Source organism: Amblyomma maculatum, chromosome 2 (assembly GCF_055883805.1).
Source record: "Amblyomma maculatum isolate TAMU_Amacu chromosome 2, ASM5588380v1, whole genome shotgun sequence".
Taxonomy (NCBI): domain Eukaryota; kingdom Metazoa; phylum Arthropoda; class Arachnida; order Ixodida; family Ixodidae; genus Amblyomma; species Amblyomma maculatum.
The window spans coordinates 10,950,873-10,977,387 of NC_139345.1; the positions used below are offsets into that span (position 1 = coordinate 10,950,873).

At 44.4% G+C, this 26,515-nt stretch overlaps 1 protein-coding gene across 1 annotated transcript; it reads left to right on the forward strand.

Annotated features, from left to right (window-relative positions):
- Window positions 1-1,130: 1,130 nt before the first annotated feature.
- LOC146197930 (uncharacterized) lies at window positions 1,131-23,947 on the forward strand. Its single transcript, XM_084592543.1, has 7 exons — window positions 1,131-1,243; window positions 10,549-10,645; window positions 11,651-11,736; window positions 17,845-17,937; window positions 18,510-18,599; window positions 20,869-20,929; window positions 22,111-23,947. The coding sequence occupies exons 1-7, from the start codon at window positions 1,166-1,168 to the stop codon at window positions 22,206-22,208; spliced, it is 603 nt and encodes a 200-aa protein (XP_084448669.1). The 5' UTR covers window positions 1,131-1,165; the 3' UTR covers window positions 22,209-23,947.
- Window positions 23,948-26,515: the final 2,568 nt, after the last annotated feature.

Consider the following 26,515-nt stretch of genomic DNA (forward strand, 5'->3'; position numbering starts at 1 on the left):
TGATGAGTGTGAAGTACTGCAGAATGGTTAACGTTACTATATCCCGTTAAAATACGCCGAACAGCGTTCATTACTTAACGACGCTCTATTCAAAAACCTTAAATTCTGGCCTATATGATGCAAAATTACGGGCCCCGTAACACTAGAAGGAGTTGCGTGTGTTCGGTGCCAATCAAATTCCATCAAAATTCACAATGGATCCCTGAGAAGGTCACTGTCACTGCCCCTGGTGCAACACAAAAACAACAAAACATTTTTTTTTTTCTGGTACAACAAAAAAATTGCCCTCCATATTGCTTGGAGGGTTCAATATGCAGTAAGTCAAATGTTACCTTCAATGATTCTTTGTATTGTTCAAAGATGCATATTTATTTCGCAGAGAAACCTGAAATATTAGCTAGCACCTGTCACACGGTAGCCCCGTTTCTTCGGTAAGAGCAAGTCTATATGGAAGGTTGGCACGTTGTATTACACCTTAGTCATGCAAGCGAACTCTACACAGCTAAAACTAGCCTTCTGATTCTGCTTTTGTGTGCTTTTACTTACTTTTTTTTCTCACTCTCGGCATTGTCTCTCCCCGTGCCTCTCAATATTATCGGCTGTAGATGAAATCACCGGCTGTCGCCCCTCAACTCACATCGCTACTGGCGATACACCATCTACCTAATTCTGTGCAGCGTACGTCAAAAGAAAGAATGGCGAGCAAGTGTTAGAACACAACCTGGTTTTATTAGATGTACAGTAGGCCACGCTTCAAGCAAAATTCAGCTGCGATCACTCTAATTCTGCAGTATAAAAGTTCGATATACTGACTACACGAGAGGCGAATAGCAAGACACGAAGGTTTCCTGGAGAAATATATCAGGTGCCACTGACAACTACACTGACGCGGAATTGTACACGTCTGCAGCATATTTTCTTTCCTGGATAAGCTTTGGCTCCAACCTCCGCAGCGCTGCACAGAACTGACGAGGTGGATTCGCAGAGGGAAAACTCAGTGGTTTCCTACCCTTCCTTTTTTTTTTTCTGCGAACCGATTTGCTTTATCGGACACATTGAGCCACTGGACTACTAGTGAGCGACGGACTATTCGGCTCGTATCATTTGACGCTGTCTCAACGCAGTGACGGTGGTGCGGTCAGCAGCGTGCGTGGCGCTGTGTGCCATGTTCGCGACTGTAAAGCCGTTCGGCGGACTTTTCAAGCCACAGTTTGCCTGCACCATCATCGGCTATGCCAGCGGGGTAAGCAGCGGTGTGTTGGTAGGAAGTGCGTCCTCAAGTTTCAATTTAAAGAGCTGTACTCATTTCTTCGAGCTTTTCATGAATAACTTTCAAGGTTGAGATTGACATAAGCGTAACAGTAAATTATAAACTCGCAAACTAAGGTGCGCTAAATTAAATTTCTGCCACATACTGACACAAAAGCGGTAAATAACTCAAATTTCGGCATTTCTTTTGTGGGAAAAGTTTCACCATTCAGTTAAACAATTTGCCAGGAGATTGGTGCATGCTCGTGGATGCTAACAGCGCAGGCAAAAACATTGGCTAAAGTGTAGACGCACACAGAAAATAACCCTGGATATAGCGAACTATTTATTTTTACTTACAGTTTTGTCCTTGTCAAAGCCGTTAACGTTCTCTTATGTTACATTTTTGTGCTTGTCAAAGTCGTTAAAGCTCTGTAATGTCTACACTGGATCATTTGCGGAGATACATTGGGGCCAAATATTTAAACAGAGGAAAACGGAGTGGGTTAGCGTAAACGGCAAATATAAATTAGCGATTTTTATTTCTTATATAATTGGACATGATACCTGTTATTCTAGATATACTAACTGCTGCTCCAGGTATTTACTTCGTGTGTCAGAAGATTTTAGCAAAATGAACAAAGGTACGAAGGTAGCTCTCGGTCTTAACTCTTGCAACTACACTTATCACTCACGATTATACAAAACACGACTTTGGTGCACTTACATATACACTTAGTGCCACCTTAAATCTTAGAGGATGAATTTCTGGTCCCCATATGGTTATCTGTGACGCGTTATATAAAAATCTGTCCGGCTACAGTTCAACGTACGTATCTGAACAAATATAGCAACTTCACAGCGTTCGGGAAGGCTATGAGTGAGTTGATATGCGTGAGCGAGTAACTGCGCCTTCAGTGTCCTCAACCTTCTCCGCTAGCGCTTCTCTGGGTGCGCCAAGCGTACGCCAAGCGTGCGCCGCTCATACACACATGACAAGCCACGAAATCCCATGGAACTGCTTACGTACAGAGGGCAGAGCATGTGCTTTTTGCCCTGATCTCACAGACCAGAAGGAAATGCTTCTTATGCCATATCTGTTTTTCAAACTTATGCACGTAGTAGTTGCAATATTTCTGACTTTTTTTTCTTTGTATAATGGCAGGCCACCTGGCATTGTCTAGAGTAATGAAGTTGATTCCAAATTTCCTTGAAAGTCCGGGCAGCCAGACATGCGCAGGCTATCTGAGATCATGAGAGCGCCTGCTTGACTCTCATGCTATTTCATTCATAGTCGCTTTGATGACATCACGCCGGATTCCGAACCAACAATATTCATGATCTGGGGCGATTTCATCTTCTCCGCTGCTTCTCCTCACACGATATTCTTGACTGCTTCTGAGAGCCTAATCGATTATCTTCTATTCTTCGTTAGAAAAATATTCTAACAATATTCTTTCTGAGAACCTAATCGACTGCTTTGATTTTACCATAATCATCTGATTACAATCATTTGATTTTACTATCATGATTTTGCTATCATTTACAATATCTGTTACATTTCAGCGCATAGGTGATGCATTCATGCTTTATGGGAGCATGTCATGTGTCAGTAAAGCCTGTGTTGGGTATATACTCATGTTATTGGGGACATCAGACGTTCTTTCTCTAACACGCTCTGGGGCAAGCAAACTCGATGCTGAACTAACTCATCCTTTCTGTTCTCGGTTACTGTTAAACAGTACAAACCGACCTTTCCTTAATAACAAAGACGAAAATGTTTACTCGTGATCTTAAAAAAATGGTTTTCTTGCGATGCAACTTTCCTGTTATGTTTCTGTGATATATAGTTTTGCTGTAGTCACTCGACGTGTCATAGCTCAATGAAGAATTGAAAGCGTTTTATCAATGCAGAAAATAACATTTTAGTGATTGTGCCCACAAATGTAATTAGTCTAAATCACAAATTGGGGACAAATATTCCAGCAGTGTGGGGTGGTGTAAGGTTATTGCTGCTTATCCCCAAGTGAGCGCAAATATTTGTGCGGCGGCAAGGGACCGATTAAAAAAGGGCTTAAAGACTTCGTACCCGCCGAATTCCTGCACTGAATGCTGCACACCGCACACACCTTCACTGCCAAATAGGTGGGGGAAAAAAAAAGCAATCCCAGTTTTGTTGGAAGATTATTCTATTTAGTTTCGGGACTACAGTAGCAAAACCCTGCCAGCTGTGGCTTCTGCAAGTGGTGTGCTGCCGCATGCTGCCGGGTGGCGCATCGCGGCGAGAAGCGCGTCGCTATAGCGTATACAGCCCAATTCTCGTTTACGTATTAGCTTATCTATTCTATTTCATTATTATTTAGTTATCAATATATCGAACTCTTTCGTGATACACTCCGGGTGTGATATATGAAGGCTGAGTGTGGCAATATCCTTGATTTTGAATAATACCTAGACGTATTCAACTTCACTATGTAAATAACAACAAAATTTACTTTTTGTTTGCGCGCCATGTTTCTCTGATTTTTTTTTTATACTTCTTTCATATTTCAGCTTTCTTTTTAATGTATTAAGGTACATTTGGTACGCTTCGTACCTTTCGTAAATGAACGAGCAGACAGACGCCAGTATAGAAGCTACTGTGTGATTTCAAGCGATGACGAGAACACACTGCCACATAGTCGTAACAACAGGTACGCCAGCAGGCTGGCGTAGATTAACAAGCGTTGTAGGCGTAAAGCTTGAGCCTAAATATTTGTTTGAGGGAGCCTGTGGCCACGATGTAAAAGAAAGAGTCTATAGGCAGTCGGCTGCAACCCAAGCGTGGATTGGTAATCGTAGGGTCAAAATGCCTGCGAATGTCCATCGTACGACATTTAAAGAGACAGAATATTTAAGATAACTCTTCAATTCTCGCAAACACTCCTAGGTACCGCACAATCGGCCGCATGTGACCACGATCCTTTGGGAACTGTCCTGTCGTGTCAATTGCGAAGTCATGCCGGATAACGTTCACTGCGCCTGGTGTTCAGAAAGCGATAAGTCCGTGAACCGGTTTCGATAATCTAGGAGCACAGTTTAATCAAATAAACGAGGAAACACACTTTATTGTGTTGTATGGGCCAAATTTCTTGGTGATATTGGCCTTGCTCAGTATTCTAGGCAAATTTCAGCATCCCAGCCCGTATTCTTTCTATTATATGCCACATCGACATTAGTTGAAAGCAAAAATTTGTCCCGAAAGGCTGCCCTTGTACGTGCCTACCTCTTTCTTCCACACAATCACAACAACCATTTGCAACCCATTTGCAGACGCTGAACGCCCGACGAAGGTCCTCCTCCCACCACGGTAGTTAGGACGCTCAACTTTTGAACCCGAGGTTTCGACCCTGATGGCGGCCACGTTTCAGTGGAGGCGAAACACAAGGCCTGCGGGCTGACGGGGTGCGTTAAAATGTCCGAAGTGGTCAAAATTCTTTAGAAGCCTTAAACTAGCGCCCATCATGGCCTACATCACTTTGGGACACTAAACCTTAATATACTTATACGCAAGTCATCGCCAATACTACCCCGTCTCACCAAGCACTTCCTCATCAATGACTTCCCCAATGCCCCGGAAAACTGGTCTTTCCCGACGCCTCTGCGAGGGTCACTGCCGAGTTTTCTAACAGTTGGCAGCCTGTTCCAGCACCCGCGTCCTTCTGAACTTCACAGCGCGTCAATTGTCGATAGTACGGTGATTACACGTTGATTAAATATTGTGCATTGCCCTCCCCACACAGTGCATGGGGCCTCTTCCTTTCCCTCATAGTTCCGGTTCATTAACATCATTCAAAATCACAGCTTTCTGGTCACATCAGATGCAATAAAGAGATAACCGCGGACATCGACGGCGCACCATTAACCCGGTTTCCCGGGTAACTTAATATGCCTTCAGTTCGGCTTCGTGCGCTGCAGCGCCGGAGTACAAGGAAAGTAACATTTAAAAATAATTAAAATCCAGCCCCAAGAGTATTAAATTAGCGCACTGGCTTCTGCGCATTCTCAAGCGGTGGCAGCGGGCAGCAAAAGTTCGCTGTGGCAGGTTGCAAAAGCACGAAGCGCTCGAACGAAGAGCAGGCCTCCTGAGCTATAGTTTTATCGCACCGAAGCGCCATTCGGTCCAGGCCGCGCGTCTCTTAAAAGTGCGCAGTACTATAACAGCTAGCTGCAAATGGCGACAGCTTACCGGTTCCGAAATCCGCGCAAGTTCTAAGTGTCTTGGTTGTGGTATCAATTGACCGTCGCGATTGGTGAGCACAATGGTAGGCGCAGTGGTATCGCCCGACCACGAACTGTCTTTTGGGCCTGCAGTTTTAAGGCCTTTAACGCCTGTAATGGCCTTTAATGCCTCATACAGCCGCGCCCGGCGTTCTGTCCCACTATCGCTGTCAATAATCCTAACAGCCACGTCGGGCACGTGAGAATCGTCTTCGTTCTTGTCTAGCGTCATGCCAGCGCGTTTGCCATGGAGACCGCCACCGCTAGTTAGCGGTAGATAGTGATCAATAATGATAGTTAGTGGTAGTTAGTGATAGTGAGGATGATAATGACAGAGATGACTATGGCGTCATCACCTGGTGATGTCACATCCGGTCATGACATCACGACTGGCCATGGCGTGACTAGGCGATTGACGCATATACGAAGCTGACCCCGCCGGGACCTCAGTTGGTCAGCAGCCCCAGTCCGGGTCGCCGCAAGTGCCAGCCACCTTGCGAGCACGGCAGGCCAGGCCCTTTTGGACCCGACCGACGAGCACCCAAGGAGGAAAACCTCCCAAGCCTTTTCAGTGGGGGTGGGATTTGGAGAAAAATGGCCTTTCGGCTAAGATCAAAGTGTACAGCGGGTATCAGCGACGTTTCAATATATGTTGGTTTACAGGAAAGAAAAGGCGCAGTATCTATAACTATTCTCCGCGGACACCTTACTCTATCCGTAAGGAAAAGGAGGAAGGTGGGAGTGAAAAAAAAAAACAAAGAGGAGTCATAGTGGAAGGCTTCGGATCGCCTCATCGCACTTTAGTGGTGCATAGTGCCCCTTAGAATTTTTGTGAAGGCGGCCGTTGATAGCTGACATCGGCATATTTTGAGTAGCGCTGCATTTCTCTAGTAACGAGTTGAGACGTAGTATCAGTCCCCCGATTATTTCTCACCATTTATTCTGTTAGCCGCTATCACCACTTTCATTCCTCTGCGTCCGATAAATTTCGCGAAGCATGTGAATAGCGTCGCACGCTTTCCATTAAATAGCTTCTTGAAAAAGAGGCTAGAAGGTTAAGAAAACATCATTTTTTGTGGAGGGTTTTTTCTTGATATATCTAGAGGCCGTGCGTGTGCTTTCGAAGTTTTGACCTCTGGCGCTGACGAGCTCATGGTTTGTCAACGCTAACGCTCAATAAGCAGGGGACAGACATTTCAGTACCAACATCAGCGGCGTCATCAAGCAGCTGCTTGCTTGAGACTTGTAAAGACCACAGCAGTACTCCAAGGTCTAAAACGAACAGATTTGTGCCCAGCTATAAGGTTTCTAATGCGCAATTTTCTGGCATCTGAACCGCTGGTCACAAATGCGAAATACGGGGTCATCATCACCCATCATGTATTATGCCGTTAAAGGCCCCGGGCGGAGTATTACATATGGAGGGGGGGGGGGGGGGGGCTGTAACACATAAATATAACAATTGTTGATGGTCTAATCAGAGGCAGAAAGGCAAAATGCTCAAATACAAGCAATTGAAATGAAAGAGGCGCTGCAATAAAATGAAGAGGAAGCAATCGGTTGTGATGCGAAATGACATGTCAGGCGTTCTTTGAATCTAGTAGGGACACGTTCAATTACAATATGTTGGGGGAAACTGGTTCCATTCTTGAATTTCGGCTGCTAGAAAAGATTTGTTAAAGGAGTTAGTAGACCCATGTAAGAGCTGGATGCTCATGGAGTTGAACAGACGAGATGACGTGCGCAATGATGGAACTAGTAGAGAATCACGGAGATGGCAGAAGTTGTGGTGCAGTTTATGGAACAGGCACGGGCGAGGAATGTTGCGTCTTAGGCTAGTGGACTAATACCGAGAGATGCTTCTGATGCTGAAGCGAAAGTCATAATGTGAAGATATAAAACGAGCAGTACGATTCTGGATGGATTCAATATTGTTAATTAAGTACATCTGATGAGGGGACCAAATCGCGGATGCGTATTCGAGCTTAGGGCGAATGAAAGTTTCGTACGCAAGTTTGCGAATGGGTGGCGGGGATAGTGAAAGCGACAATTCTAATGAAGACCAGAGTTCTCAAAGTGTCAGCAGCTAGTTTTCTGATGTGCTCATTCTATGTTAGTTTATTGCTGATTACGACGCCAAGATACCTTTAAGATACAACCGGTGATATGATAGTTGCCTTTAGTTATGTATAGTAAATGTTAGAGCATTCACGTAAGACCTCCATGAATTTGCATTTGGTTACGTTCAGTGTCATCATCCATTCTGAGCATCAGGTTTCAATTCTACATAAGTAGTTCTGAAGGGTCACTTGGTCATCGTGAGAAAAAATGCGGCGGTATACCATGCAGTCGTCGGCAAACAGACGGATGGGTGATGTATGCCAGAGGGGAGGTCATTTATAAAGATAAGAAATAGCGATGGCTCAAGCGCGGATCATTGCAGCACGCTCGAGATTACCTCGTTAATGGCGGGATAATACCCTCCGACGACTGTGTATTGAAAGCGGTTCATGAGGACAGAGTTAATTCAGGATAAAGTCATTGGATCAATACAAAGGTGTGAATGCTTAAACATCAGTCTTTGGTGGGGGACGCAATCGAATGCCTTGGAAAAGTCAAGGAATATGACGTTGATTTGGAAGGACGAATAAAGATTAATGTTAACGTCAGTAGTGAATTCAAAGAGTTGGATCTCGCATGAAATACCGGAGCGAAAACCATGCTTCTTAAAGAAAAATGATTTATTATCAAGGTGGCTTGCAACTTGGGAATAAATGATGTATTCCATGAATAACATCTGGCGAGAAAGCCCATTTAATTTATCATATATACTTTTGTTCACAGACATTTATGCAAACGGCGTTCGAACATCGGCCAGCGTAATGAACCTACAAATAAATGCCCTTTACTGTACTTTTTTTTTATCTTAGTCTCTGTGACTCATCCAGTGCTTGTTTTTTCTCAACAGCCTTTAACTCCAAATTTAGAATGCCTTAAATAAAGAATTGTCCACAAAACAGTGTTGTTGTTCTGATATGAACTGCAAGCCCATAATGTACCGCTTGTTTCTATGCCTGATTCTTCACATAAGGTTTTAATTCGGTGATGCGACTGTTTAACAGCAGTGCCATGTTTTCGGCATAGTGCACGCAACAAGAAAAAATAACTGGATAGTAAGTTATCAGAACCTTCGGTCAACAAATGGGTAGGCACAAAAGAACAGCGGCGGTGACCATGGCGGTGGTCAGCATGTTTTGCTTTTTGTGGAAACACGGACACTTATCAGCCAAATTGGCTGAAAACATTAATGCTGGGTCTTCGAAGCTTGTGAAAAGGAAGTTGTCGAACTGTGTAAACAACAGCTGCCTCTCGATTGCATTCTGTGAGGTAAATTTGGTCTCGAATTACAGACCAAGCTGACACCTTTGCACATTTATCGGCAAGCGTTATCATAATGACACATGTTTCTCCTTCTGCCATTGTATTCTCTGCTTGGTACGATAAAAAAAAATGGCTTCAGCATGCATTGTTTTCTCTATGTTGACAAGTGCCGTTGTATAGAAAGACGCTTTGCTCGCAATTACACCTATAACCGCAGAAATATGCGTCATTCAGACGTGATGCATGTATGTTTGTGCATAGTGTGAACGTATATTTAGTACTCCGACGTGTCCAGAGTGTGTATATTTTTAGTACTCTGGTAAACATGAGTGAGATTCTTAGTGAAAAAACCCCTATGAGTCACAATAACCTCATACAAATTCTCATACTAAACTCGTACAAATATCATACCATCTCATACAAATCTCATTCAGCCTATGAGAAATATGCGAGATTGTATGAAATTTGTATGAGCTTACTATGAGAAGTATGTATGAGGTTATAGTGACTCATGCGGCTTTTTTCACTAGGTATATGCTGCACCTATTCAGACTATAACAAAATATACGATGCATCTTGCTCAGCCTTACGAAAAACTAAATGTCTCTGTAACACCAGTGCAGCCACGAAGGTTGCTAGAAAGCAAACTTATGGGGCATTTGATCTGGCAATCCCCAACAGCTCTCCCGATCTTCCAAGAAGCAAGATGCCCTCTCAGGATGCAAGTCGAAATCGTCCATTGAAAGACGCTCTTCGGTTTTGCGGAGAAAGCAAACCTTTTTCGTATCACCAATTGGAATATGACATTAGTCATCGAAGAAAGAAGAAAAATTCCTCCTCAGCCCGAGACTGGACCCGGAACTATAATGACAAGATGTTGCAGCCGCGATACCAAATAATGTAGCCGGAGTATAGGTTGATAAACGACAGCGCAAAGTCATCAGCAAGTATAAGCGGAAACATTGGAAGGTTGAAAAAACGAAGTGTTTATCAAATTCGCAAGGTGATGGTGCTGGATTCCATTTTCTTTTTCCTTGAAATGTATTTTCCGAGTAGGAATTGGGATTTAAAGGAACCTTTCCGTTCTTGGCCGCAAGCTACAGTTGCGTGAGACACAGAATTCTATGTCAGCATTTCCTCCGCCAGCATATTTCTGCAAATAGTGACTTGTTAGCATCGTTTGCCGGCTTAACTCGCATTCGAAGTATCTAATATAGAGGAGCAAAATGTAAAAAAGAAAAAAAAGCTAAACAGGCTATGTATGCCCAACAACCGCCTCTACAATGGATGACCATTCATCCGCAGTGGTGTAGCGGTTAGGGCGCTTGGCCTCTGTTCCCAAGGACGCAGGATCGAATCCCGGCAGCGGCGGCCGCTTTTCCATGGAAGCAAAAAGCTAGGCACACGTTTGCTGTGCGATATAAGTGCCCGTTAAAGAAGTACAGGTGGTCGAAATTTCCAGATCCCTCCATTATGGCGTCTTTCATAGCGCTTTGGGGCGTTAAATTCCATAAATCAAACAAATTTATGATCGGATATACAGTGCTACGATTATAGTCACCAAGCATAAATGGGCATGAATCATGCGCTTGGGCATTCCGGCTAAGCCTGCACTTCGATACAGCCGTACTCAGCCCTCGTCGCTTCTCGTGAACGCAGGCGCTGTCGGTGGCCGTCTCTCTGGGTGCCTTCCTGCGCATCATGGTGGCTTCCAGTGACAGCCGTATCATCCCCGACTACCAAGGGGCGGTTAAGGGTAACCAGCATTCACTTGACCTTCGCGTTGTCCCCTATGATGTGCCTCTGTGATGCACTGCTGACTGATATCTTTCACTGAATACGCTTTTGTTGTTGTTACAATATTTTGGTTTTCAGCTAGGAAAATTCGGTTGCCGCACACAATACGTTGCGTTAATTGTCCGCAAAAGGCTAGAACAATCCTTTCTCCGTGAAAGATTACTGCGTCACTTCAGCTACCTGTATCACCGCTTGCCATTTATACCTGACGAGGATTAATTACTCACGAAATATAACTAGCTAGTCAGGGAGAAGTGAGTAGCGTCGGTTTCGAGTGGTACAGCATTGGCTTGTTTACGCGAAGTGCAGCCAGCATTAGCTTTTGAAATTGAAAAATGTTTGCCGGAGAATGTGCGTCTGTTAAGCAAACTAGGGAATACTGAACTCGGATAATTGTGTGTTCCCAGTACGCCGGAAGTGAACTCCTATAATGGCATGTTCTGCTATCCGTGACGACGAGTTAATAAGAATTTTAATTGTTTTATTCAAACCCACGCGCGCTTATCGTAATGCACACGTGTACCTGTTTCTTCAGCGTGGTCTATATCTTGATCTCTTTTCATTTATTTCTGGCCCTGCTAACTTTGTTGGTTGCAATGACTCATCGTAAGCGTGTATCGAGTAAATAGTAAATGACCTAATAATAATAATAATAATAATAATAATAATAATAATAATAATAATAATAATAATAATAATAATAATAATAATAATAATAATAATAATAATAATAATAATAATAATAATAATAATAATAATAATAATAATAATAATAATAACAACAATAATAATGGTTTTTATTTCCATCAGTAAAATGTGATGGAGGAGGTGAAAATAAAAGCGACAGGCACTTGCATGACTAAGTTTCACCCAATACAATGAAATTTACGCCATCGATGCCGTGTGGAAACTTTTCTGACCTGCCTTGTGCAATTTGTATTTTGTTTCCTTCATTTTCCTTTAGTGAACACGATGCTGTTTTTATTTCCTGGTATATACTGCCTCCTGAGAACTACAACCTGCATTCTTCTCATCTGGGGAACAAAAATTGTAAGTTCCATCGAAGCTGCAACTCGTTTCACATGTGTATACTCGAGTAGAATGGCTTGTTAATTTAATGCATTTCTCCGAGAGCTGAGCCTTCTCGTTTAGCGCTTTGTACACATTTGTGTGGAATACTGTTTTAAAAATAGGACGCACGATAACAGAAATGCACTTCGGCGACTGCGCATTGGCTAAAAAGAAACCATCGCGAGAAGAACTGAGGAGGCCCGAGCTTCATCCTTCCGTGAGCCTTCTTCAGTACACGCTCTTTTCGAAGGCGCAAAGAAGACAGCACTAGAACGACGACAACAGATGCGCGCACTGCCCAATGCTTACTTTACAGAAATTTATTTGTGTGAACTAAACAGTTTCAGGGGCCAAAGGGTCAAATATTGGGGGCGGACCATCCCAAATTGGAGCTCACCGCTGTCATACTCGATTTAAATTAGACGTCTATTTCGGTCGAATTCTGAGGAGGCCAAATTTTGGGATTCCAAGGGCCAAATTTTTGGGATGGCCTGTACTAATTTTGAGCAGACTACCGAATTGGCCACAGTCTAATTGGGCTAGACATCAATTTTGGTCCTGACGAGGTCAAATTTTGAGGGTCCAGGAAGCCAAATTTTTGGTGTGGCCCATCCAGATTTGGAGGGCATCACCGAGTTTAATATGCTCTAATTAGATCAGATACCAAATTTGGTACTATTATATTAATTACCCAAGCAATTAATTATTGACAGTTCGTGCGGACACGCTCTGTCCGCACAGTCTGTCAATGCTCTCTATCGATGCGCTCTGATGACGTCACCCATGAGCCTAGAAATGATCACCCAATAGCCCGTTATACTGAAGGAAGGGCTCTTTCCTCGCTGGTCAGTTTTTCTCAGTCAGCATGCACAAAGTGTGCTAGGAAGCCACGCTTTTCAATTCAGTGTTCACTGAGTTTCAATATCCTCAAGGTGTCAAGTGCGACTACATTTAGGGAAAATAGTGCTCTGTTACCTGTTGAAGGAGTGATTGAATGGAAGCGTTCTGTTCCGTCAAAGAATTGCATGTATATGTGTTGTATATGTATATGTGATTTGTGTTGTCCCAGAATAACTAGCTTAAGGATGTGGTTGGCCGGCAGTTTGTTCATGCGCGTTCCAACTGCTTCATTGATAACATGATTGCGCGATATCAACCTTAAACAAGTTCCCCCCCCCCTCCACCCCCCCCCCCCTTCTTTTTTTCGAGCTTATACAGTACTGCAGCTAAATTTCTGAACACTCCCATCCAACACATTCAAAAAAAAATCAGCATATAGAAGATATCTGAGAAATCACTCTAGAGATTCGTGGTGGATGTTGAGGTACATGTTCCGTAACTGCCTTCGACTGGATTTCATTTGTTTAGAATTCATGCAATCCTCAGTTTAATTGTTTCGGCGCCAGCACAACAACAACAAAAAAAAAATCATAGATGTAATAAACTTGCCAGCGGCTCTATCCACCTCACAGGACTGTCGTAGGTGACTACTTGCGCATAAATGGCTACTGTACGACTTATCTGGAGTTAAAACTTTCAGATTGGTTCCTGACTACTTTTGTGCAATTGAATTTTTGTTTTGGCGAATTATCTGCCTTTTTTATTAACTGCAGGGAAGCAGGCCAAAAAGGCAAGCCACTATTTTCAAGCCTTTAGCTGTCGTCGCCGCCTATTTACTCACGCGATGCGTTTGGCATGACTCCATACGTGCCACTGGCGTTACGCAGCATCTGGAGAACGCGATACATTAGAACCTATTTCCTCCGTCACGATCTCGCATCCTAGCCACGTTGACGGCCAGCCAAGAGATGGCCGGTCGCCAACTCACCATTTGTCCGGCCACAGAAAAATTTCCCGAGAGCTTCGTTATTCAGACCTTGAGGAAGTTGAGGATTCACATGACAGCGCAGCTCACGTCGGCTCGCCCATTAAGTTTATCTGAAGCTTATCTAACAGCTTTGAGGCTCCCTTTCGGAAGATAACACTGCGTCGGCATTTTAGCAGTTGTCGACGTCGTGAGAGAAAATCCCGAACATGCCTCTGGCAGAAACGTCACTTATCGGTCGGCGGTTTTTTGCAACGTCACGATACCACATGATCCGATATGTTGGTAGACGCTTTAGGACGAGACACGAATAGAACCTGAGACCCTTGGGAGCATTTGGCTACGCAGCCACGTTCGTACAGCTTTGTAAAGCTTAGCTTTATATTTGTCTCGGGTTGCCTTTCATGATGCGGCAGCTTACAACAGCATGCCAATGAGTATATGCAAGAATATAAACGCGCATATCGTCACGTAGTCGAGACAATGCCGAGGAGAGCAAACGAAGTGACTGGTGTTGTAATGAGATTAACACTTTATTGGACTGGCTAGCGCCCTCAAAAGAATTAAGCAACTTGGCGGTGGCGATAGCATCAAGTGTGCTCGTCGATGGCCGAACCAAGACTGCCCATTGCATTCGGCGGTGCTTAATTTAAAGTCGGCGCTGAAACATGGAGGTAAACTATGCAAGGGATATTGAAAATTTAGAAGAACAGAAAGCTAGGCTAGTTGGTTAACAGCGCTGTTTTAATATGGATACTGGAAAAGTCTTAAATAATACGGAAACAGGTGTGCTTACCTGCGGTCATTAGAAACTGATCTCAGTGCGCCTTACTCTACAAAGGAAAATGACGTGTTTCACGGCACCGAGCATGAAAAAAAAAAAAGAAATAGCACGAAATCACTCCGTGCGCTATAGTCAAAGTGATAAGACCGCATGCCGGCGGCTGTTGAAAACAACAAAAACTATTTCAAAAGTTCGCTGCACTATGATAAAGAATTAGGGACTAAGCGCTTTCAGAGTGCATGAACGCCAAAGGAGAATATCAACAGCTGTCGCAGATGGGGACTGTTAACGCAGTCGTCTCCTTTCCATCGGATGAAGGAGCTGTCCAAACGCGTCGTCTTTGAACCGCTGAAAAACCGTGCCGCTGTGGCTTCCAACGTGCTAGCACCAAGTGAAAAAAATGCAGTCCAGCCAGATATGTGGCGGCGCCCAGTGACCAATGTTATATACTCTTAAAGGCGGAACCTTAGCGTTTTCCAATTTTTGTTTTATGCGATGCGATTTACAACAGAGCGCTTGTCCGTGTCCCCTTTCTTGTCAATGTGTTGTTAGCGCTTCATCCATTTTTGAAATGTTGCACCACCTAGCCCCGCATAAACGTTCTTCTAGAAGAATGACTGCTCAGCAGCGGCATCGCACACGAACACTTGCATAGGAATGGCCTTTGCCATGCTTGGCACAGCGCGCACGCGATGAAAATTTTGCTGCTTCCAATTGCTAATGTTTACGAGGAGCATGTGCTCAATTATGTGAACTTGACAAAAACAGAAGCCCACGAAAATAAAGCTGCGCTTGCTAATGGTCACTCTACAAATTAGGCTCCATCTACGAATTCTAGGAAAGACGGTTTTAATGTTTACCATCACAACTTAACTGTGGGCTAAAATGAGCTAGGAAGTTATTCTAGCGAGAACACTATTATTGATCAAATGAGTGCACGCGAACTAAACATTTAATTACTTGTTTGTTTGCAATGTACATGCTATAAATGTGAATTGAAAACGAACCAACCCTTTTGCTCTTTATTATGTTTCCGAATTCAGATTGCTGTCATTAAAATTGTATTGCTGTTTATTTATTTATTTGTTTATTATTAGCTTTAGGTTTGCCTACTTTTGGAATTATTCCCCGACGGCAACGCTGATTCTTGACTACTTCTTTCTCTTTGTACGAAGCATGAAAACATGCTTTTATCGCGAACCATGCGATAGCAGCAACAGTAGCAGAACCCTGCACTGGTGGCACATGTCATTATTCCACCATTGAAGCAGCGAGCACAAAGCTGATAGCGAGAGCTTTTCTGGCAAAGAATAGTTTCACATATTCCTTTATGCCCTGGGGCAATAAACAACGTTATATATATATATATATATATATATATATATATATATATATATATATATATATATATATATATATATATATATATATATATATATATATATATATATATATATATATATATATATATATATATATATATATATATCGCAGCGCCGCTACGCATGACCAAGTGAGAGGAACAAGCATTTTTTGGGCGCATCCGCAGTGTATTTCACGCTAACTGCGTGCATTTACAGGCATGCGTTCGCGCAATGTCGAAGTCACGCAGGGTTTCTAAGTGGACTACGTTGTGGGGCGAGGCACGTTCTAATCCTTACGTGGTCGCGCATTTATCGCGATCCATCGGATCACGGCAGTATACTTTGTGGGCGCGCAACAGAGAATTTTCAGCGCGACCTCGGTAGTGCAAGTTTCCTATATATACCATGAAAAAAAAAAAACAAAAAAAAAAACATTCGCGCTCCAATTCTCCTAGCTAAGCCGCGAGGTATGACGAAAAGCATATTTTGTCGAAAAATTCTAAAGCCCGCGTCATGGGCAGGAGTTGCCAAAATGGTTCTGCCAAGGAGATTCTCCACAAACCAATGTTGGCACAAGCCGATATGAGGCAACAGGAAAATAAGAGTGCTGTTGGCGCTGTACCAGGAGCAAATAAGGTGCTTGGAGTGGCTGTGGTGTCAAAAACATCGACCACTGCTTTGATATGAACGAACAATGTGAACTTCGATTGTCTCCCACGCTGTCCTAGAGGAGAGTGCTTTAATTTCCCATCACATTCAAAGCAGTCTGCAGGCGGTCCCTATCGCACTGTACCGTAGTATACTTGTCCACTATCACTGGATATAAAGTAGGTTATTGACCTCTACTCTTACATTTACTCTTCACTTTATTATTTTGTAGCTTGTTTAGAGTTGAACCTAATTATATGTCCGAGAGCATGGACGACAATGCCAGTGAAGCCGTAACTTTACAGGTCACATTGTCAGCATCAGCTAACAGTATGCGGAGACAGCGCTGCTTAGGGATGGAAGCGAAAATTCTTTAAAACCCTGAACATAGAAATTACTGCATCTCCCACAATCGAGAGTAGATACAAGAATGAAATGGTTACCGGCTCCGTGGCGGCCTTGTCACCTTAGCGAGTGGCCGCATAGTCATGGCGCGCTCGGCAAGAGCTTTAAATTTCGGGGATGACCCACCTAAATTTGAAGGTCACTACTGAATTGACCATACTCAAATTAGATTGGACACTAGTTATGGTCAAACTCACAGGGCGCCCAATTTCGGTCTCCAGGGGCCAAACTTTCGGGGCAGCCCACCAAAATTTGGAGGTCAGCACTGAATTTGTCTGTACCGCAAATTAGGCTGGACGCCAGTTTTGGTCAAACTCGAGCGAATTAAAATTTCGGGCTCTGTGGGACAAATTTCGGCGGTGGCTCACCTGCTTTTGGAAGTCACCAAGGAACTGAACGTACTTAAAATGGACACCACTTTCGGTACAATTAGGACGAATCCACATTTTGGGGATTCAGAGGGCCCAATTTTTGGAGTCCTTACAAACACTTTCTGGGAAACTTTTCCGGTCCTGTACGAGAACTTAGAGAGCGGCAACCCGTCTCATTAAATTTCGCTCGGTGCCCGGATGTTCCCGTTTCGGTTCCAGAAGACGGCTCTCAGTTTTAGCTCGACGTCACCATAATCGCCGACAACGGGAGCTTAAAGCATTTCATGCTTAAAACATTCCCCATTGGTGCTTGTGTGGCGGTCTTGACCTCTCAATGCGAGGGAAGGACAAACCTTAAAATAAATATATTGCTGCCCATCGGAGAGCAGGACGATTTGCACGAATATCCTTAAAACGATGTCTTACAGTATTCAAGGATCGCCTCATAATTAAAACTGTTGTCCAATTAAGGAAGCTGGTCTTGGCCGCGACTTGAAACCTTTTGTGCAGTTCACAGATCCTGTTTTCTGAGCCCAGCCGATGAATTCAGTTTCGCAACAGCCGCGCGGGAAGTTGTTAGGAGCATGGTAGGTAAAATGATATACGTGAAACTTCTATACAATTAAAATTTAATTAGTTAATTAGTGCCCACGATAAAGCTTCTTTGTTTCTTCCATCCCCTCAACCCAGGAGCGTGCTCAGCTGGTGCTGCCGTGGATAGTAACGGGCATCATAGACCTCGTCCTTTGCATCGTCGGCATGGCGGTGCTCGGAATTGCCACTGTAAGTTTCTGTCAAGTTATAATTTCGTTGAGGATGCTTTACAAGTGAGAGTTGACGGCACAGAGATATGTACCAGAGTTGTATTCTTGGGTGGCACCTATTTCGCCATACGTATATAGTTGCGCGCATTATAATCCGCTGCACACATGGTGTAGTGTGGGCACCAAGTTGCGAACTTGATGAAAATGTGTAAGCCCGCGGTTGCCCAATTCCCAGACAGCATCTTCTCCGAGGCGCGTAAGTCGACCATAAAACCGCTTTCTTGTCGGTAGAAGAACACTAGTTTTCATTTGTCATATATACAACATATTATGCAAGTCACGGGTATCAGAAGTCATTTATAAAGCTGTTGAAAATACTGTTAGATTCAGCTACTAAAAAGCACTAATACGCGTCAGCAGTTGTTATTCCTCCACCAGGTCTGTAGATATTCTTTAAAGAAGCATCAGTTTTTATACCTCATACCGAACTGCGCGTTCTTTGGCACTGCTGCTTCATTTTACATATTACTTTTAATTGCGCGACAGTTTTGCCAATGTTCCAAATGGCTCGCATTTTGTATTTTCACTCAGACTCAAAGTGGTGCTGAAGTCTTCGGGTACGGCTACTCGGAATGGTTTGCTGGGGGAGCTGGATTGTGCGCGATCCTCTTCGTTGTTATGGTGAGGAAAAAATGTGTTTTTTTTTTATTCCCTTGCTCTCTCATCCTCGACCTAAACAATCGGTTTTCATTTGTAACAAGAGGTTCGTTTGTGAAGAAAAAAATATGCGCATCACGCTCGATCTGTCATTCAACAAATTTATGATTCCATATCAGATGGAAGTATCTGTTCGCACTGTTACTGTGGCGCTGTTGATTAAAAAAGGTGGTTTGCTTAACCATCACAGAGCAATTACCTTGCTCTATTGCGTGCATAGTTGCGTCGTGAATTTATATACTTTTTCTGTATAAATACAAGGCGTGGACGACATCGTCAGACTTGCTCAAAACGAGAAACAGTTAACTCGAACTGCAACCGCTGCAACTGGCATTTTGCGTGTGCTATACGCATAGCTCCAGTGTAAAATGGAAAAATCAATTTGCACACATGTACTTCAGCAAACGCAGAAGACTACTAGAGCAAAAGAAAAAAAGTGCATTTTGACTCAAGCGCAGAAAGCAATCATGGGTGTAACAAGGATGTTATGTTTCTTTTTGTATTGGGGCTGCCCCTGTACCTAAAATATTCTGTTCGGACTGTGGAGTTTCATCCATATGAGTATAATAAATTTACATGCTTGGAATTACACAGTTGTATGCGCGTAACAAAACCCGACATCAAACTTTCGGTTTCGTTAACGTGCCAGCTTCAAGATTACGATAATGCAAGAACAGACTACCGAATTTCTTGAAATGATTATCTGCTGGAGCACTGGACAACGGTGTAAGCTATACTTACAGCAGCACCAAGGGCATTTTCAACTACAGCTTGAGAACAGGAGAGCCGTACAAGCAGGCGCTTTCAGAAAACCTGGCATTACTACAGGTATGGTACAGGATACTGTGCAACGTTTCGCAAACCAACGCAGCCTATACAGCAACAGCCCTGCGTAATGCACGAAAGTTGTGTTCTTGATGGTGGTGATGAAGATGTCTTTATGATGTGATTATTTACAAAACTAGCGATAAGGGTTACCACAGCCTCAATAGGCTTGAATGGCAGAGCCTGACAGGCCGAAAGTAAAAAAAAAAAAAAAAGAACGAGCCATGGATCTCAATGAAAAGAAAAGTATTACGGGGAGGTCAACCCAATTGACAGCGAAGCAGCTTTCATCCAAGTGGATTTTTGCCTCGATCATTTTGCCCCAGAATCAATCATTGCCAATAAATTTCCTCTATCACACAGCATGTCCTGAACCAATCGCGGTAAGCCGTTTCATGTCTTGCACCAAAGCGAATGATGCGGCGGCGGTCCGGAAAGCGCTGTTTCTATACATTACACAGCAGTGCATGCTGCAGTGTTCTGTAAATATATAAAAATATATCCTTTTAAGAAAGGAGATGTTCAACGTTAAGGATTAAAAAAAAAAAAGAAAGAAAGAAGCGGTAAGGATGGATAGCTGCTGTGTTTATTTTTTCTCTAATGAGCGTCACCGGGACAAGCTGAAGTTAACCTAAATCCCCGCGCCCTGATGATATTAAGGTTATTTTTCCTGAAGACAAAGCTTCTATGTAAGATATGGTCGAATACGGCTTTAAAAGAGCGACAACTGGTAACAACTGGTTACGCCAGTATTACAGCGCTCACTGACTGCAACAGCAGGCTAACTCAGTCTTTTAATGTTTTACAAAATCAAACAAGGAAGACGTGCAAACATTATGTAGGTCATATATTTTTCTGGCGGTTAGCTTTTTGTTTTGGTAACCAGAAAATCTTTAATAACGAACTGCTATTGTTAACGGGTGAAATCTGTGCGACGGTCACTGCAGACTTCAGAATTGTGCCCGACTATAGAAAAGGTTATAAAATGATACACAAGTTTTTCACCAACTGACGGCATCTTGAAGCTCAGCTGCTTCTTTTCCATTTCTCCCTCGTGTCTGTGCTGGTTCGCTGCTTTTCCCTAGAATGCTTCTAAACGGTAATCACGGAGTCATTCTTCGTCTTTCTGTCACGTGTCCAGCAGCGGCGAAACAAAGATATTCACCTTTAAATCCGAAATTTTCTGCAATAGACGCTATTCAGCAGCAAACATTAGCGCAGCCATTACAAGAGTCATACAATGAGATTTTTACAAATAAAAAAATTGAATCTTATTCTGGGTGTCCTAAAAAGAGGTCGACTAACTCCGCCGTACTCTTGTGAACGAGAAGCCGGACGACAATTTTGATGCAGGACGCTTGTGTGATACTGGCGTCTGAGCTACACCTCTCCCTCTCTCTCTACCCAGGCGTACTTCGTCATCTGCGTGATGTCTTACTTCGAAGACTTGGTCAAGAAGCCCAACACAAGTAAGCATTACGTCGTATTAGTTCTCGAATTCTGAAAAGTTTATTCCATTTGGTTTTGGTGCATTAATTTTTGCATTATATTTTAACGCTTTCCTTGCAATGTTTCGCTCCTCTTAATTACTGCCTGATTTTGTACGTCTTCCTGTTTCATGTTCTTTGGCTTCCTTTTACTTATTTGGTACGAATACGAATTGTAGGTTATCTTCGTGTGTGCAAAACAATGTTTATTTTGTGTGGAAATACTGCGTGCTAGGAGGCAGTACTAAGTATCTGCTGTTGCAACGTGACATTATTCTAGCGCGATTCCGGAACTTATTTCAGGCTAACGTACTGGCCGTAGACATACCTCAGTAGCTTGCGGCCAATGGTTGCTACTCCTCGATCTGTAGTTGTTTCTCCTGAGGCGCATGGCAGAGGAATGAAAGAAAAATATACATTTGTCTTTTTTCTAAGGCTTGCTTTTCTCTTGAGCAATACACGCCTGAAGTCAGATGCCGAAGTGAAAACAATTTTTCTTTCATCTAACACGAATGCCGGCGAGAATCGATTTTTTTTAGATTTCCCCCTTCTCGTGAGGAGTTTGAATCCAGCTTCGAGGAAGCAAAATGTGCACCTTTAAATTATTAAATTGTCTACCATGAACACTATTCAACAGCAGAGCAAACATTACCACATTAGGTCGGGTTTGGTTTGGCTTATAAGGTTTAACGTCCCAAAACGACACCACAGACTACGAAGACAACTGAGCCACCGCGGCGGGGCAGAGTTATATGTCCATGAGAGAACAAAAAAAAAAAGAAGAAAAAAAGAAAAAAGAAGACTGTTAATATCAAAAAGCTTTCTTCATGTATGTTGCAAACATGAGGCAACTAAAGCCACTTCTAAGGGAACACATTTCATGTCGTTCGACCAGAGGCCAGATATGATCACCACAGAAGTGTCTCTCACGGCCAATTTGGCAAAGGCGGCTAAGCTGCTTTATTCGTGCACGCACTGAGCGCCTGTGAACTCTTTATCGGAAGCCTGCTGCAGTTTCCTATTGTTTTAGGTTGCAATGCTTTACTGAAGGTGTATTAAATGGCTGTTACATAGCGGAAAATTCTTAAAACGGTATACGCGTGAAACTTGGTGCCCAAATTTTGGGGGCTGACGCCGCTCCCTCTCCCGTCTTCCCGGCACAGATTTCTTCAAGGGACGCGCGTGGAGCGCTGTGATGAAGGAACGGCGCCACAAGGAGGCTGCAGAGGGCGCCACAGTCAACACGGCCTTTGAGGCATGAGCCGCAGGCCGGGCACCGCGGGAATCTCAGCGGGCAACGGCACACATGCCGCCACCCACTTTCTACATTGCCATCGAGAAAAATTCTTTCCCTGCTCAACGCACTCGTCATCATCACAAAAGCCTGCCTTCGCATCCGCCTCGACGCTGAGCTCGGTCGCATTATTACTGTTATTCGCTGTTGAACCGAGCCGTATATTTTGCCTTATGATTGTTATATCGAAAGGCTGACGCAGTGCACTCGAATTGCTCGGTTCCCCTTTAGGCTTCCTGCTCACAAATGTCTATTCATTTGTTCATATAGTTAGTTGTCAGGCTCGATGAGGTTAAGCGCAGGAAACGGCCACTCCATCACGTGCTCTCAAGTACACCAAAGTTTTGAATCCATTTAAATCACGCACATCTGTGTCGTTTACGTCCGTTTCCTTTTATAAATTTTACGCTATGTCCTAACCCAACAGTATTTATAAATAAGGCATTGTTTTATGTCATCATGGATGAAGGTTGTATTTTTATACTGTGAATACTCCTCTCCAACACGATGTCAGGAAGTCGTCTTGAATAAGCTCCGCGCCCATGCGGCTTACACGCCACGTATCATTTCCTATGTGTACTGGTGTCAGTACGCATAGGAAATGATTACGTGCCCCCACAGTACGACTCTAACGCGCGGCGACATGTCTCATCTTCTCTGGGATTGCACTGCTTTTTCTATTGGACGCTCCGAGATGGAACCTTACCGCCTTAAAGGTCAACTCCGGTGGTTTTTCCATCATTCTGTGTTTTTGGTTGAATTACAATCCTCGGCACGTCCTGACTCGAACACAAAAAACCGTTTTTCGAAATTCCAATTAGAAGTATTTTTAAAAAGAAAAAACAGCAAATCGAAACCGAAACTGCTTTCACGACCAGAAACGACATCCCAGGTGACGAAGTGGTGACGTCACACTCAGTATTAGAGAAACACTCGTACGTGCGTTGGATGGTGCAAATAAAGTATGGAAATCATGAAGCATTGCATAAAATGTCTTAGGTACTTCAATATTAGCCTCACAATTTCATAATCATGCGGGAAGTGGACAGTAACGCCGGTATACTGATTGTGACGTCAGAAACTCAGTGTTGCCGGCAGAAATAGTCTCAACTTAAGCCATGAAAACAGCATATTTTAAAGTCGTGTTGCGCGCGAACGGATTATCGTACGGCGCCCAAATTTTGTAGAATGCGTCAGGACGGAGAGGAGAATCTACAGTAAAATTTTTATTAGAATATTCGAATGTCAAAAAACCCCCGGAGTTGCCCTTTAACTACCGTTCCATTCTAGCAACTGACTAACCCGAAATGATATTTGCCAAGTATGGCTCCCTTAGTGACCTGGTCAGAGCAATGTGTGATGACTGACGACCTGTGTCTGCCTACTCCGTTACCCCCATCCATCGCCATGAGCCTTCCTATAGTCAATAAAGGATTTTCAGCTCAACTCAAAACGCCTGTCCTCTCCATGTGAGGCTTTTTTTTTCTGCGCGACAAGAAAGCCTTGCCTTAATTCAAATAATAATTTCGCATCACTTATGTTACGCTACCAGCCATACTGGATTTCTGCTCACTTGTTTTTGTGAGGGACACGAAAATGACGTCCTTACAGACCAAAGGCTCCAACGTGCTCTAAAAGTATAGCTAGCATCAGCAAAGAACAATGTAAAGATTATGGGCGTTTTTCAATAAAAAATGTATGTTTGTGTGAGTATTCATGACTTCGATTCATTTTTATCGCTCGAGTAATCTACAATGTTAGGGAAGCTATTACCGCTCTAGCGAAACCATAATTATCCCCGACAATCCCTTTGTGCACGATGATTAATTTCTAGAAATGCGCAAATGCGATCTTTAGCGGCTCGCTCATCGAAAATCAACTCACAGGCGGAATCACCCCCACAAAGCATTTCTGCAGAAAAAAAAAGAAATTTGCCGCCACCGTCCGATGGTAGTGATAGACGGTTTTTTAGTTATTACAGCATTTGAGACGTGTTCTGTGCATTGTCAGCGCACGTTAGAGATCCTCATGTGGACGAAATTATTCTAGAGCCCTCCACTAAGGCGCTCCTTTCCCTCTTTCATTGTGGTCACGCCGGCAGCCGACGAAACGCACAGCGCTAGAGGCTAGCGCTTCACTAGGCGCACTGCTGCACTCCAGGGACGAAGGGTCATCTCCAGCGGAGCAGGCCTGGGACGCATTCACTCGTGGTATATCTGCTGGCTGCACAGAAAAACATTCCAGCTGTTTCTTTGTAGAAATCCATCATCTCACTGTTGCAGTGTCACGCCGTCGCCACTGCATGTACGCATTGCCTGATGATGATGATGATGTCACTGTCGTGTCTTTTGCAACGGATGGACGCCTGTTTAAACGCCTGTTTTAATGAAACCGTAAAGTCTAACGACATAAAAAAGAAAACAGTCAGTACGAGCGGTGCTCGGCACGTCCCATCCAAGGAGGTTATCATGTGTCATACCCTGCTGGTAGGCTGCCACTGCTACCGGTTTCACGTGGCCAAATCCGAGCGCTTCAGACAGCGTTGCGTCGTCGCGAGCCCCCTGCAACTGAGGGCGAGGTGCTCCATGGTTTCCAACTCCCAATAAGCTCATGGAAAATACCGCATTTCTTCTCCAGCTGGTATAGGCAGCGTGTCCACGTCGTTCAGACGCATGTTGCCGACAAGTATTCAAACACCCGGCGGGCCCACCGGTCTCTGCACAGAAACATCAGGCGGCCGAGTTAAACTAACTTGCTCGTTGCCTCACAGGCTTCGAATGTCAACCACCCCAGGTCGCCATGAATGACATCGTTCGCTACCCAGCCATGGCATCCAAGCGCGGTGCGGCCCACCTCTCGCTGACGCCGCTCAGGCAAATCCCGTGTTGCTGCCGAGGCACATCACCGTGTTGGCCAGTGGGAGGCCCGGCACATGGACCAGCCTCTACAGATCTCTAACCATGATGTAGCAGTTGTATCCCCAGAAGCAGCGACGACGATGCATGGACTGCGCCTGAGAGCAGCCTGCTGAAGATACGCCTCGTGGAGGTCGTACATGCCCGCTCCTGCGATTATACATACCCCGAGGTGCTTGAACGCCCTGCACACCGGAATACTCTCCACGCCCAATGTGAGATCCGCTCTTTCCGCCCCTTTTCCCGCCAGCCAGACGACGACGGACTTCCGGCTGCTAAACCTCGGGCCTGCTTGATTTCAGTGGAGCAGACGTCCAGCAGAGCGTGCATGTTCCCGTGCGACTCCGCCGCTAGCGTCATGTCATCCGCGAAGGCAAGGCCCGGTAACCGACGATCCTCATCAAACCCGCTGGTTGAATACGGAAAGCGGAAGTCAGAGTGTGCCTGTAGCAGGGCCCGCTCAAAGCTGCATACAAAATGTATAAAAGTGGAGAGAGGGGACATCCTTGACGTAGGCCTTTCACTAAGATGATGGGAGCCGATACTGCGTCGCCGAAGTAGGCAATGGCTTCAGTCCTGTCATACAGGCGGCAAATGGTGCTTAGCAACTCTTCAGGCATCCCCAGCTCCGACGGCCGTTTGAACAGGGCGGCACGTGGAACGTTATCATAGGCCTGCTCGACGTCAAGGAAGCAGCATAGTAACGAGCGCCCTACCCATCTAGAAATGTCGGAACACTGAGTGAGAACGAAAAGGTTATCGTTCAACCGGCGAACCGGGTGAAGGCCGTTCTGTAGTTGGTGAGAATACCGGCCATCCGCTTAGCCACTTCTACAAGACGCGCACAAACAGCCGGTAAGCGACACTCGGGACAGTGGCTGTGCGATACGATCGAAGACTGTCAGTGCCACCGCCTCACTTGTGTATAATGACTCTTCCATAACGGCAGTCTTCAGGCACCGAAGCCCCCTAATTATGCTCGTAAAAAGGCCGGCAGGTTGTTCTCTGGCCTCCGGCCCAAGGTCTTTTATCAGGCCAGCGGGGAGGCAGTCAGGACCTGTGGAGGAAAGGCCACTCAGGCGAGAAATGGCTCGGTCTATCGTGCGTGCTGAGAAGGCCCATCGTGATCATTTGCTGTCCGGCTCTCATGGTGTGGAATTATGAGGTTAGCGTCATGTCATCCTGTCTGTGGAGATGGGGGAATGCTCTTCATCTGGTTTCCTATACAACTGCGGGAAATGCTGGACCTTGCTGACCAGCAAACCTGTTTCCGATTCTCTTAGTGCGAGTGGCCTTGAAGCGCTTCTGTCTATACGTCCAGAATCTCTGCGCACCAGAATGCCCCTCCGCTCGGTGAGC